Below are 12,806 nucleotides of genomic sequence, written 5' to 3' on the forward strand. Positions count from 1 at the left end.
TTGGTGTAATTATGACTATTTCTAAGGGGGTTTAATACCATAAAAAATAATATGTACTTCCAGATATGTTTTTGTGCAGAATTGAAAGCTCTTTCTAATCCTGAGGTGAACATCAAACAGTTCTGGCCCGTTCTGGGACCCCTCTCCATTTAAATACGTTTAAGCCTGGACGACAATATGATAGTATTTTATAAGTTATTACGGTAAAAAGGCATGTAATGTTACGATAAATTATAAAAGCACCTAAATATAAATATTATTAAAATACTTGTGTGAAAAACAAAATATTGTCTCGAATTTGATTGAATAAATATCGCGTCACTCAGGGAAAGTGCTACGAAACATACCGATATAGCAGTCAGGTTTTAATAGTTCAGGAGTAAATTATGACAGCAGGTACTTACAAGTAAGGATCTTCTTTGATGAACACTTTGGGTTGTATGTTCGTTATGGTATCATCAGCAGCGCAGAGTAATCCAGCCAGCGAGACTTTTCTAATGGCACCCAACTGCTCTGGCAGGAATGAAGATGGTGGAATGTCGTTTTCATACCAAAACCTGTTTAACGAAAAATGAAATTGAAATAATCATTGATATTATTTCACAAAAAAAGGCATGAAAATAACACACAGTTGGTTTAGAATTTGTGAAAACATCGCTTAACATTTAACAATAAAAAGATAGTTCTATTTTTGTTTATGTTCTTAAAACTTAAACGATATTTATTTTAAAATTGCTTGATATTTTTTTTATTGTTAGGGAAGCAAAAGAACAGACGGTCCACGTAATGGACCTACCGTTGTCCATGAATACCTGCAACATGAGAAGTCGTGTGCTTGTGTGTCAACCAATTTCTAAATTGATATTTCTATTATATGTATGTGTGCAATAAAGTACCTGTCACTCTTTTTCAAGTTAGCGAACTGGAGTGCTAGAACACAAGCTAGCGTTGATCCAATAACAGCTCCGGTCGCTGGCTTCTCCATAGCACCAGCAATCACCAATTCAACATCTTCAATGTTTCTGAAATTTAAGATGAGAATTTATTTCGAAAGACTGATTAATTGAAAGACTAATTTTATAGTTAAAATCTTTCTTATAAAATTGTAAAAGGGGATGTCGACTGGCTGACTGACCCATATATCAATACGTAGCAGAAACAGCTCAATTTAAAATCACTAAATTATCCCGATAGTTTCTTTATATAGCATGGGTTAATAATAAGAAAAAAATATTTTTTTTATACAACTTAGAATGGCAAACAAGCTGACGGCCCACCTAATGGAAAATTGTAACCATCGCCGATAGACATGAGCGGTTCTATGGACATAATAAAGTAAACTGTTTCGCCCATGATACCTCCAATGTGTTGCCATTCCTGAGGACTCAGATGTTATTCCTCTGTACCCAGTAAATTCACGCCATATCTTACCCTTCAAACCGAAACACAGCCATGCAAACACAACTGCTTCATGGTAAAAACACGAATGGCATGAATTCAACCTTTAACGGGATAAAACTTTAAAAATCCACGCGTACTAAGTCACTGGCATAAGCTAGTTATGTACAGAGCAGGGTGGAAAATTAGTCGTACCTGTACATATCGGCCAGCATTTCAACGTGCGGCCTGTCGAAGCCGAGCCGGCCCATGTCGCCGAAGCCGGCGAGTGTGGCGGTGGGCTCGCACATGCGCAGTGCGCGGCCGTAGGGCGGCGCGCCGTGGTCGCGCGCGCGCCGCACGTGCCAGCGCGCGCGCGCCGGCCACCGCGCCGCCCGGTGCGCCGCCGTGCCGATCAGGTGCTGTATGCTGATCGACGAGTTCGTCTGCGGACGATTGATTTATCAGTTATATCATTAATGAACATCTATTACTTCCAGTCAACCTTGAGAACCCGAAAGAAGAAAATGTCTATAGGGTTTGTATATAAAGCATATATTTTATATACCAAAGAAACCTATTTAAAAATTCACTTACCAGTTTCTCATTCATCATAGCGATAAAAATGGGTGCAACAGCAACCAACTCTGAGTAGGTGCCTGCTCTGTTTGCGCTTGAGTAACCTCGCCAGAAACCGAGTGACTGCAATTTCAATTCGGCTTTGGCCATTCCAACCTGGTAAATAATATGTAATTAAATAATCAAATAATATGAATTCGAGATATTTTACTTTAACTGTACGATCAGGATTTAGGGTTCCATAACTAAAATATCATATCCTGATTTTTTGCTATAAAAGAAAAATCAGGTTTTTAAACTACGTTTATTTACACCATTTCAATCTTAAAATTCATAAACTCAAATTCTGTATCTACACATAAAAGCTATAATATTAAATACCTATTATACAATAATGGTATTTAAAACCTATGTAAGAATTATTATAATTATTGAAAATATTATATTTAATACTTAAAATACATATATATCAGTTTTTGTTTGTTATTGAAGAAATTCTAAATTTCTTCAAACACATACGCAATCACAGATACACAATCACAAACAAAAACTGAAAGGAGTTGTATCTATTTTGTAGTGAAATATGAGGGAGGAAGAAAAAGACAACATCAAGTGAATAAATATTTCGACTCACCTCGCCTAAAAGTACTGGTAAGAATTCATTGTACGTTATATGTTGGATGATGGCCGCCATTGCTCTCCTGGTTTCCAGGTATAAAGTGGTGTCGTCCCAGAACGGATTCAACGAATATAGTTCTCCAGCGATGCGGTTGTGTTCCGATAACAGTGCCTTGTATAGAGGTGCGGTAGGAGTAGCGTCGTTACATCTGGAAAACGATAGTTATTTTACTGTTACTATTTAGCATATGCACTTTAATTGCTTAGTTTTAAAACTAAAGTTTGGAAGGGAAGGGTTTGTTAGTAACATTTTGCATGTGGTCTCCCGTCAACCCTAGATTCGCTACGATGGGCCAACTGACCTGATTTCATTTCCATCTATCATCCCGACAACGTTATTACCTATAAAAACTACTAATAATATAGGCACTGGATCTTAATCACTTACATTGGTGGGAAGGGATTGTTAGCAATAAGGACTACCTGTCCCATTGCTAGCAATATATCCTATCAGTTCGACCTCCACGTGGTCCCTCTGGAAACTATCGTGATGAATTCTAGATGTATTATTCATCACGATGGGCTAACTGACCTGCATTTTCATTCTCACCGATTTTCCCTCACTGGTGCTCCGCCAGCGTATACTGAGGTGAAAAATCACCTACATTGTGCTTTACTAATAAATTTAATTGAAGAACGTGTATGTGTAACGTGTGTGAACAGTAATAGATAGATAGATACTCTTTATTGTTTCTTCTAAAAGATTACAATTGTATGTTAAATTTATTATAGATATAAACAATTATAAGTAATTTTCAATATCATGACTAGGCTTTCGATTATACAGCATGGTTTACATCCTGTTTTGCCTATTTTGTCAAACATGATATTGCATTGGAATGAAAATTCAATGACACATTTAAATACAGCATTACACTATTTGATGTTACAAAATCAATTTTGTCCATGACTCCGTACATTTAGGGAAGTTATTAAGTAAAGTATATGTTGGAAATGTTAAAGTTCAAGAAAAATTGTTAAAGACCGAACCAAAGGTCCTTGTATTTTGCAACGATTATTATCTTTATAATATTTGCGAATTTTTTAGCGTAACGGTTTAGCATAATCATACACTAATCCTTTTCATGGCTGCAGAATCGATTTTCGTTCAATACAAGCATTTTTAATTTATTATTATGTCTATTTGTATTAGTTTGGGCATTTGTGTGTGGTATTTACAAAAAATATAATATATACTCGTAGTTATAGTAGTAATACGTTTACCAGGTTTAGATCGTTTACTTATAAACAGAATATACTGAAAAGGGATTAGATGGTGCTGCGTAATATGTATTTTTTATTTTATCTCAATGTCAAATGATATTAGTTATGTATATTTTTAAGTAGCTATATTTTTTTAGTGTTTTATGCTATAATTAGTTTTTTTATTAATAAAACAATAAGTAATTGTTACAATAAGTAATAAATTATTACGACGGCATGATAAAGGTATGTGATAAAATATATTTATGATTTCAGACCAAATGCTTTTGATTACATCGTACGTCTTTACATTAAAGATTGTAAGTTGATCAAATGATGACACTGATTTATCAAATAGGAAGTCATTTAATATACAATTAGCAGTTTGCTTGTAACCACCTATGTTAATATGCTTATGATTGAAATCTTTACGAGGGAAGGTACGTAATCTCAAGGTTTATATCTTAGATGTATTTGCATACAATCCATTTCTGTGACCACGTCTAGGAATTCCATCTTAGTGTCATCGTTTATAAATTAACATTGCGTTCGTTTAGTTATAATCAGCTATTTAACTGGGACAAAGATATAGGTGGATAGTTATTATAGTACAGTATTGAATAGGTACAGAAAATTGTGTTCTAATGGGCTCTATATGACATTTTTGTATACCTACAAAAAAATTAATAAAAAAGGAATTCGTAAATAACAAAGAAATAACATCATGATAGTATCAACAATTCATTCAGAATTGTTGGTACTAAGTCTGTAATTTCTGTTGAAATAACAGTTAACGATCACGTTTAATTAAAAAGTAAAACGACATAACTTTTGAAATAATTTGAACAGTAAAATATACTCATACGACATCTTATTTTTTTATTGTTTCATTTAAAATTAATTTAGTTTTACCGTCAATTGAATGTATTACTTTCAGCTTTGATAGGATCATGTTATCATATTACGATTGTTGTTGGAAATACATTTCTCAACATTATTTTAAAGAATTATACTTAATATACTAATTAAACTTTAGTGCTCAGTAAAATTCTATGTACATTTGGCGGACTTAACACTGGACGGTGTTCTCTATCAGTTAATTAATAGGCAAACCGAGAAGTGGTGCATTATTAACTAAAGGAAAAATAAAGTAATATTTAATATTTCGTTACTTAATATATTATAAACATATAGTTAGACTAATATAAGCATACACATATGATAAATAAATATATACATATAAAAAAAATAATTGTATTAGAAGAGCAAAAAACAATCTATGACTCAAACAGTTACTCTGTAATGCAAGATTAAGTTTAAAGGGAAAATGAGAAAAAAAGGGAATGAATTTTTCTTTTTCTTTGGCTTTTTTTTTCAATATTATGATTTTATTGTGACATTACTGCTTTGCTAACTACCTCTACAAGTTAATAATATATTTTTTCTCATAAATGCCTAGATGTGTCTAACTATATTAATTACGTTAGACTGGCGTGCGTGAAGATAAACTTGTTTGTTCTTATACAATGTTTATTTTGTTTACTTCCTCTTTATTAACCACGTAAACGCATCTATTGGCACGATGTTTAGATAACTATATGTAAATATAGGAATTGCTTAATACCTACACTAAGTATAAAAGTTCCTTCAAAAAAAAGATTAAAATCATTCTATCTTTCCAATTTATATTAAATATAAAAATGATTAGAAGACTGTCATCATTGTGTTCTCTTGTATCTGATATTTATATGTTGTATTTAACGTGTGTATGTATGTGTGTATATGTGTGTGTATATATATATATATATATATATATATGTATGTATGTGTGTATATATATAATTATTTATAATTTATGTAAATAGTTATTTAAATTTCTGTCTTGCACTACTACTGCCCACTCAGTACTTCCTATGCCACTGCGTTAGGTTGACTGGAAGAAATCTCTTTTAGAGATAAGTTCGCCTTTGCTAACATTGTTATTAACTTATTGTTGTTACTGTATGTTTTAGTGCAATAAAGAATATATATATAAAATATTTTTTTTTTTGCAAATTCCAATAGCCACCACTAATAACAGAATATAAAATGGGCCAACCCTTCTCTTCCCGTGGGTGTCGTAAGAGGCGACTAAGAGAATTTAATGGTCAATGCAGCAGCTTCCTTCTTAAAATATCACCGAATTTTAACTACGCTTGCCAACCCGTTTCCCAAGCGTGGCAACTTCTGGCGAAACCCTCTTTTATGGGGGAGATTTATGTTCAGCACTGGTCAGTTAACGTTTGATATGATGATGATGATGAATGGCAAATAAACTGATGGCTCACTTGATGGAAAGTTGCAACCTTCGCCTATTACCATATATACGAGTATGAACAGTATTTAGGGGATCATAAAATATATTGCAACACCCCTATATTCTTCCCGCGTTGCTACTCCTGGAGATATTTTATTCGAATAATGTAGTGATAGTAAGGATTTGCAAATACCCACTTTAAAATAGACCACCAATGGCAGATCCATTAGTAGTCTGTTTTAAAATCGGTATTTAAATATAAATATTTGTTATTTATTCAATATGTAATCGGAAAATTTGATGGGTCAAATAATACTGACTTGCGACACGAGGCCATATCCAGTTTGCCAGCATCGTAGAGTCGAAGTGAGCGCAATTCCTTTTCGGAACTGCCGTAGAGAGCAGAGCCATCGAGTACAGAAGTAGCTAGGTTCATCTGCTCACGGTACTCTAAGGAAGAATAAATATTGATGAGAACATTAAAAAAACATTATAAGAAAGATATAAATAGAAAGAATAATATTTTACATTTCATTTCAGTTATTTATATTAAATAACTGAAATGAAATGAAATAAGATTTATTCGTAAAACATAACTATAGTTTCTTAAGTTTACTAATATTAATATTATAATTTTAAATAGGTACAATAGTTGTGGTTTTAGAAGTTAATTAATATCTTTTTATAAGTACGATCATACTTGTACTCGTTCCATACATTTTTGTATTTTTATTTAACTATATATTTTATAATTTGAACGCTTTAAAACATTATTACTATCTGACCATATTAAAACATTATTAAAGACGTCTCATTGATTTTTGGAATGAAATGTGAAGCTTGAGGAGTACCAGTGATTTCATTAGCTAACCTATAAAGATGTATTCCAAACTTCACCAAGTGCCAACAATTACCAGAATCAATAAGTAACTAATATTTTAAATTTCTATTTTAAGTTTTTTACCCGTTCTTGCTAGCTGAAATTGTATCAGAATCCAAATTGGGTGGTAGAATCAAACAAAAATAATTATTAAAAAATGTTTAAAAGTATAAAAATAATATAAACCTATTTATTCGAATAAAAATTATAAAAATTTAATCAATATAGATACTAAACAAGTTTTAATTGCATGATGATAATGATACCTAATTAGACATAAAAAAATCTGAGCTTCTTGATTCTGAGATATTAGGATTTATATAGTTTATCTTTTAGTAGAATAGTGTGGTATACAATTATATGGCAATGTTGCGAAATAAATGTAAGCATGCTTTGTGAAACCAGTTACTGTTCAAACATTTCCTAGTAGGTGCGTGCGCGCAGGGTGTTACTTTTCAAACAACTTCGAACCCACTCACCGTGAAATAATCGTTTAAATTATGTTCTAGCTTTAGGTCAATAGGATAATATAATTATATTAGTAAGATAAACGTATTTATGTAATATTTTACGATAACCAATGGTAGTTATAAACAAGTGAATATGTTGCCTATATTAGAAAATAATATAAACAATACGTGTTTATAATTTTGTAATTAGTTAAATATGTTACAATCCGTAAGCTTGTTCATCCCGTTTTATCCTTAGGAGTTGATTTAAAAGAGTGTTATATCATTCACTGACAATCTGTAGAATAATCTATACCTATTATTACAGAGTTAATTATACCAAATTTCATCCAAATTAGTCACGTAAACTAAGTAAATCGAAAACCAGTATTGTTTTGTATGTTTAAATATTAGTATAAATTATTTTTTATCATGTATGTTATACCAAGTTAAGTATTTTAGTTTATCTCCGAGCTTTAGGCTATTATAACACTGTCTACTCATCCAAATTACACAGTAGTTCAGTTTTGTACGTTTTTCTATTTAAACATTGATAAATACTAACCATTGCTAATTAAAAAAGTATAGTAGATATCTTGTATATTGAATACGCACCGAAACCACACGAATCAATGTCTCTTGCAGGTGCTGATCGCTCATATTCACACGTAGATTCTGGACCTTTGCATTCCTGTATATAAACATAAATAATTAAACATTTTAATTTATAGAATAATAAATTGCAATAATTGTCTATTTTATTTCAATAATACTAATCATGGTATCAGGCAAAAATCAATATATAGAACATCGTAGAAATATTTTGTGCAATGTAGTTACATGTTTTGCTACTCTACTGCGTACATTTTTCAGTTTCTTAAATCACTGAATTTATAAATAGAACATAATAATATCGAAAGGAATACCAATTCTAGTTATGGGAGGCAGAATATTTAAAAATAATAGTTATGTTACCACATTGCATTGCTTATTTTTTATTATTAGGTTTCTGATTGAGTTAGAACTGTACTAGTGTAACTACAAAGTACCTTGGTTACGTGGGTGTAGGTTTGTTTAAAAATAAATCTCAATGATTTTTGTACTGTTATTCACTTTTTCGGTTTAAAATTTACGATGCAGATAAAAAAAAAAACTATAGTTTTGGTTTATTACAGGTATTACATAGGTGCATAATTTGTGAGAGGTAATGTTATAGCTTTATTAATAATAATGCGGACCATAACAACTTTCCGGTTTTATCGTCTCAGTATGTAGATGTAGATTAGGTCAATTAGTATTTTATGATTACACCTAATTAATTAGGTGACCATTCCAAATTTAATTTACGAATGAATGTTAAAAGAAAGTACAGATATGATATTATTTAAGAGCAAACGTATAGAAGAAGTAATTTAAAATGTAGGCATACCGACGAATGTTGACACAAAATGTCATCAATATGGAGGTTGTGGTTTTTAATTATAATAAACAACAGAAAACTTCGTATTTTCATTAGGTATTTATTATCGAATAATTTTACAAGTAATTATGATAGACAAAATAGCTGGTAAGAGAGAGGTCGATCGCAGAAAAAAGTTGTAACTCCACAACATCCGGAATTGACTGGGCATCTTGAGTAAAGTCGATTAAAATTATTTCTTTTAGCACACAATTAGAAGATACAATCACAACAGATGTGATTGTTATCTTCATTAGTTAAAGAGGCACTATAAGAGAAAGAAAGTAACTTCATATGAGTGAATCAGTTTTCTATATAATTACTATTGCGTTACTTACATACAAATACATATAATATATTGTATAAATACTTACATATAATACAATAATAAGCTTTATTAACAGAAAATGTTAGCATGCCATCAGTTGTGTTTAGTTTTAACCATATAACTCCCGTAGATATAATAAAAACATTTAAATTACTTAATAACAAAAAAACTGAGGACTTATGGAAGATATCTATTAAAATACTTGGCGTGTAATTAAAATTATTGCACCGTTTCTTGTTTTTATTTTTAACAAGTGCATAGATGATTGTAAGTTTCCTAATCTAATGAAACTTAATAAAATTATACAGCTTTTTAAAAATGGGACTAAAAACGATCCAGTAAATAACTATAGCTATCATTTCATTCGGCAATGAGTAAAATCTTTGAAATAATCATGTTGAATCATAATTGGTTAATTATTTTAATTTAAACGAATTAATGCATAATAGTCAATTTAGTTTTTCTAAAGGGCGATCAACTACGGATGCAGGTGCAGAGTTATTAAGATATATTTTTGCTGTTTGGGAAAATAAAATTAATGCGGTTAGCATTTTATGTGATCTATCTAAGACTTTCATGATACGTTGCTTCATGAGCATGTAATTTTCGACAATTTATTTAAATAACATACATAATGTTAATAGAGATTTAAAAGAGTAACTGTCGAAGTATCGTTTCTTGCGACTTGAGCAACTTTTTTTACCGAAACCATGTAGTGTAGTAGAAAAAATAACAATTCAAAAGTGCTTGTCAAGTCTATTTGAATAAAGATGATTTGAATTTGGATTGCTAGCTTATTCATCTTTGTAATATGTATGTATATTTATATAATCTCTATTGTATGTGTTGTAATTTTTTTCACCGCATAATAAAATTTCTGTTTAGCCAAAGGTTGACTGGGAGAGAATGCTATATAGTATTAAGTCCGCCTTTTGTACCAGACATTTTTTTTTGTAATGTGGTCAATAAAGAATAAATAAATAAATAAAAAAATAATATAGGTACATTATACTCCGTCATATAATGTAGACTCTGTTCTTATATTTTATACACTACAAAACTGGCATTTAATGGCAAAATAACAATGGAAACAAGTGATGGGCAAATTTTATATAAAATTAATATTTTATTTGTTTATCTCTGTTTTTTTAGATTATTTATTTTAATTTCATTCCATATGACGAGTATGTTCATCATGACCGATATTTGCAAAATCGATATTATGTAATTTTGCTTTATTCAGAGTTATCAATATAACTAAAATAGATACATAGAATTGTCAGAGAAAGTATTTTATTTTACATGAACATGAGTAAGTTTCACTCGTTGCCTGTATTTTTTGTATTAATAAAATATTATTAATTTGCGGAAATCCGTTTGATGTGAGATGAATGTGTGAACATAAAGTTCTAAATTAATAATGTGTATTTTACGGCTATACTAACTAACTTGCCGTACTGCTGCCTATCGGTGGCGTGCTGTTTTATACGGAAAAAAAAAATTAAGCTGGAGCAAATAATATTTAGAAAATTTAATGAAAATTGGCTTAGCCATTTTGTAAACAGCGTGAACGAATATCGTGACATAAGATTTTTATATATTGACAACAAAAACATGAGATTAAATTAATATTCAGTTATATCGGAATAATATGTTTATTTTGTGATTTGCAACGTACACTTGCAAAATAAATGAGTAATGTTTAATCGCGGCCAAGAATTATGGCTACAGCAATATAATCTATTATTAATATGATAACCCATATTAACAACATGCGCTTTATTGTATCAACTTTAATACTTGAGTAAATACAGTGCAAACATGATGCCTATTTAAGGTACATTTTGTGATAACCATAAATAAAATAAATTTAAGACATGAACAGTACATTCATATTTATGGGTGACGTTAACTATTTTAATTTTAATAAATGGGATAGTTTGTATATGCAGTAAATGTAATAATATTTTTAGAAGGTATGGTCTCTGCATACAATGAGCCATCCCTTCCTTTAAGGTGTTGTAAGAGGTAACTAAGAGAACTAAAGAGTCGAGGGATGGGCAGCAGCGTCTCTTCCAAAGGCCTAACTGCAATTGCCAATACGCCTATCAAATATGGTAATCAAACCCCCTTTATGGGGAAGGCATAGGCCTATTTCTCCTATGAACTTATCTTCAGCAGTGGGATAGTTATCGGCTAATGTGAATGAGTTCATGAATTTTGAAAATAATATAGTGATCTTTTAAAGTATGTAAACGTATTTGATTGTTGCATAGTAGCAAGTGTCAAATCATAGAGTACCAGTCAGATCATAGAGACACACCCATAAGTACTCGTATAGCCTATAAGGAACGGAGTACACCTGTTACTTCATTGCTTTCACTATTATAAAAGTGCACACGTAACCTTTCTTTGGTCGACCTCGCGAACTATCACGAAATATTATGTAATGTTTGCATCCATTCATACGTTTTAAATGTTTAACAAGTCTTTTATTTCCTAATTACGAGAGAAGAACAGTTATGAATAAAATTTACTTTATCTTTTATTTTTATTTATTTTCAAATATACCTTGTAATCATAATATATTCAGATCTCTTATTAAAAAATGGTACTCAGTAATCAATGACTATTTTGACATTAAATTTGAATCCATACATAAAATTACCTGTATACATAAATAAAGACTAGGTAAATAAAATTTACAGTTCATGTAAGACAGTTACAAAAAATAAGGAAAAAAAGGAAAAAATATTATTTTTGTAATATTGCATTCCACCTTCTTTAACTAATTTATGATAACATAATTTGTAATTCGTATCGCCTCGTATTATTTTACAGTATTTGTAAAATTAATAATATCTTAAATTTCCTATAGTACCCATAGCACATGTGATATTTTACAAAGTGTGAATAACTGAATCCTATAATTTGTTGCACATATGGATTTGAATAAATGTCAACCAATAATAGAACATATTATATATTCATATAGATAGTCGTATATCTAGCTACTTAAATAATAAAACGTTAATTATTATTTTACGACAAGAATATTTAACGTGGAACGAATTTGCTAAAATATATACATATGGGGGCATCCATTAATTACGTGAGCTCAGAATAGGGGGGGAGGGGTCTAATGAATTCTCACCAAATCTCATTTAAACCGAGGGGGGGGGGGGGAATAATCAAAAATCTCACGTCAACTTCAAAAAATATAAAATATTAAAGATATTACTAAAATATTAAAGATAAACGTAGACGTTTCCAGTGATTGTCTTCCTGCACTACTAGAAATCCCAGATGATATGTGTCCAATTATTTCGATTGAAAAAATACACGAATCTCCATGGATTGAGTAAAAATTTAAAAGAAAGTGTTGTTTTTATGTTTTTACTTTGAATTTTATTTAATTACAATAATTTAATTATAGTATACCTGAACGATTTATTATCTTCCCGAACAATAAATATAAATTAAGGTTAAAATATTTTTTGGGTCAATCTCACATAAGGGGTGGGGGGGGTCAAGACAAATCTCACAAATACTCACCT

General features: G+C 30.6%; 1 protein-coding gene across 1 annotated transcript in view; it reads right to left on the reverse strand.

The window, feature by feature from the left end:
* The window catches only part of LOC113522388 (uncharacterized), a 58,897-nt gene that overhangs the window by 12,979 nt on the left and 33,112 nt on the right, over window positions 1–12,806 (reverse strand). The window contains exons 5-11 of the mRNA XM_052903425.1: window positions 8,078–8,153; window positions 6,454–6,583; window positions 2,591–2,783; window positions 1,975–2,112; window positions 1,594–1,823; window positions 897–1,022; window positions 405–557 (exon numbers count right to left, since the gene is read on the reverse strand). Of these exons, the coding sequence (XP_052759385.1) occupies window positions 405–557; window positions 897–1,022; window positions 1,594–1,823; window positions 1,975–2,112; window positions 2,591–2,783; window positions 6,454–6,583; window positions 8,078–8,153 (1,046 nt within the window). The remainder of the gene's footprint in view (window positions 1–404; window positions 558–896; window positions 1,023–1,593; window positions 1,824–1,974; window positions 2,113–2,590; window positions 2,784–6,453; window positions 6,584–8,077; window positions 8,154–12,806) is intronic.

The sequence above is a fragment of the Galleria mellonella genome, unplaced genomic scaffold (genome assembly GCF_026898425.1).
Source record: "Galleria mellonella isolate WM207_F2 unplaced genomic scaffold, CSIRO_AGI_GalMel_v1 utg139, whole genome shotgun sequence".
NCBI classification, from domain to species: Eukaryota; Metazoa; Arthropoda; class Insecta; order Lepidoptera; family Pyralidae; genus Galleria; species Galleria mellonella.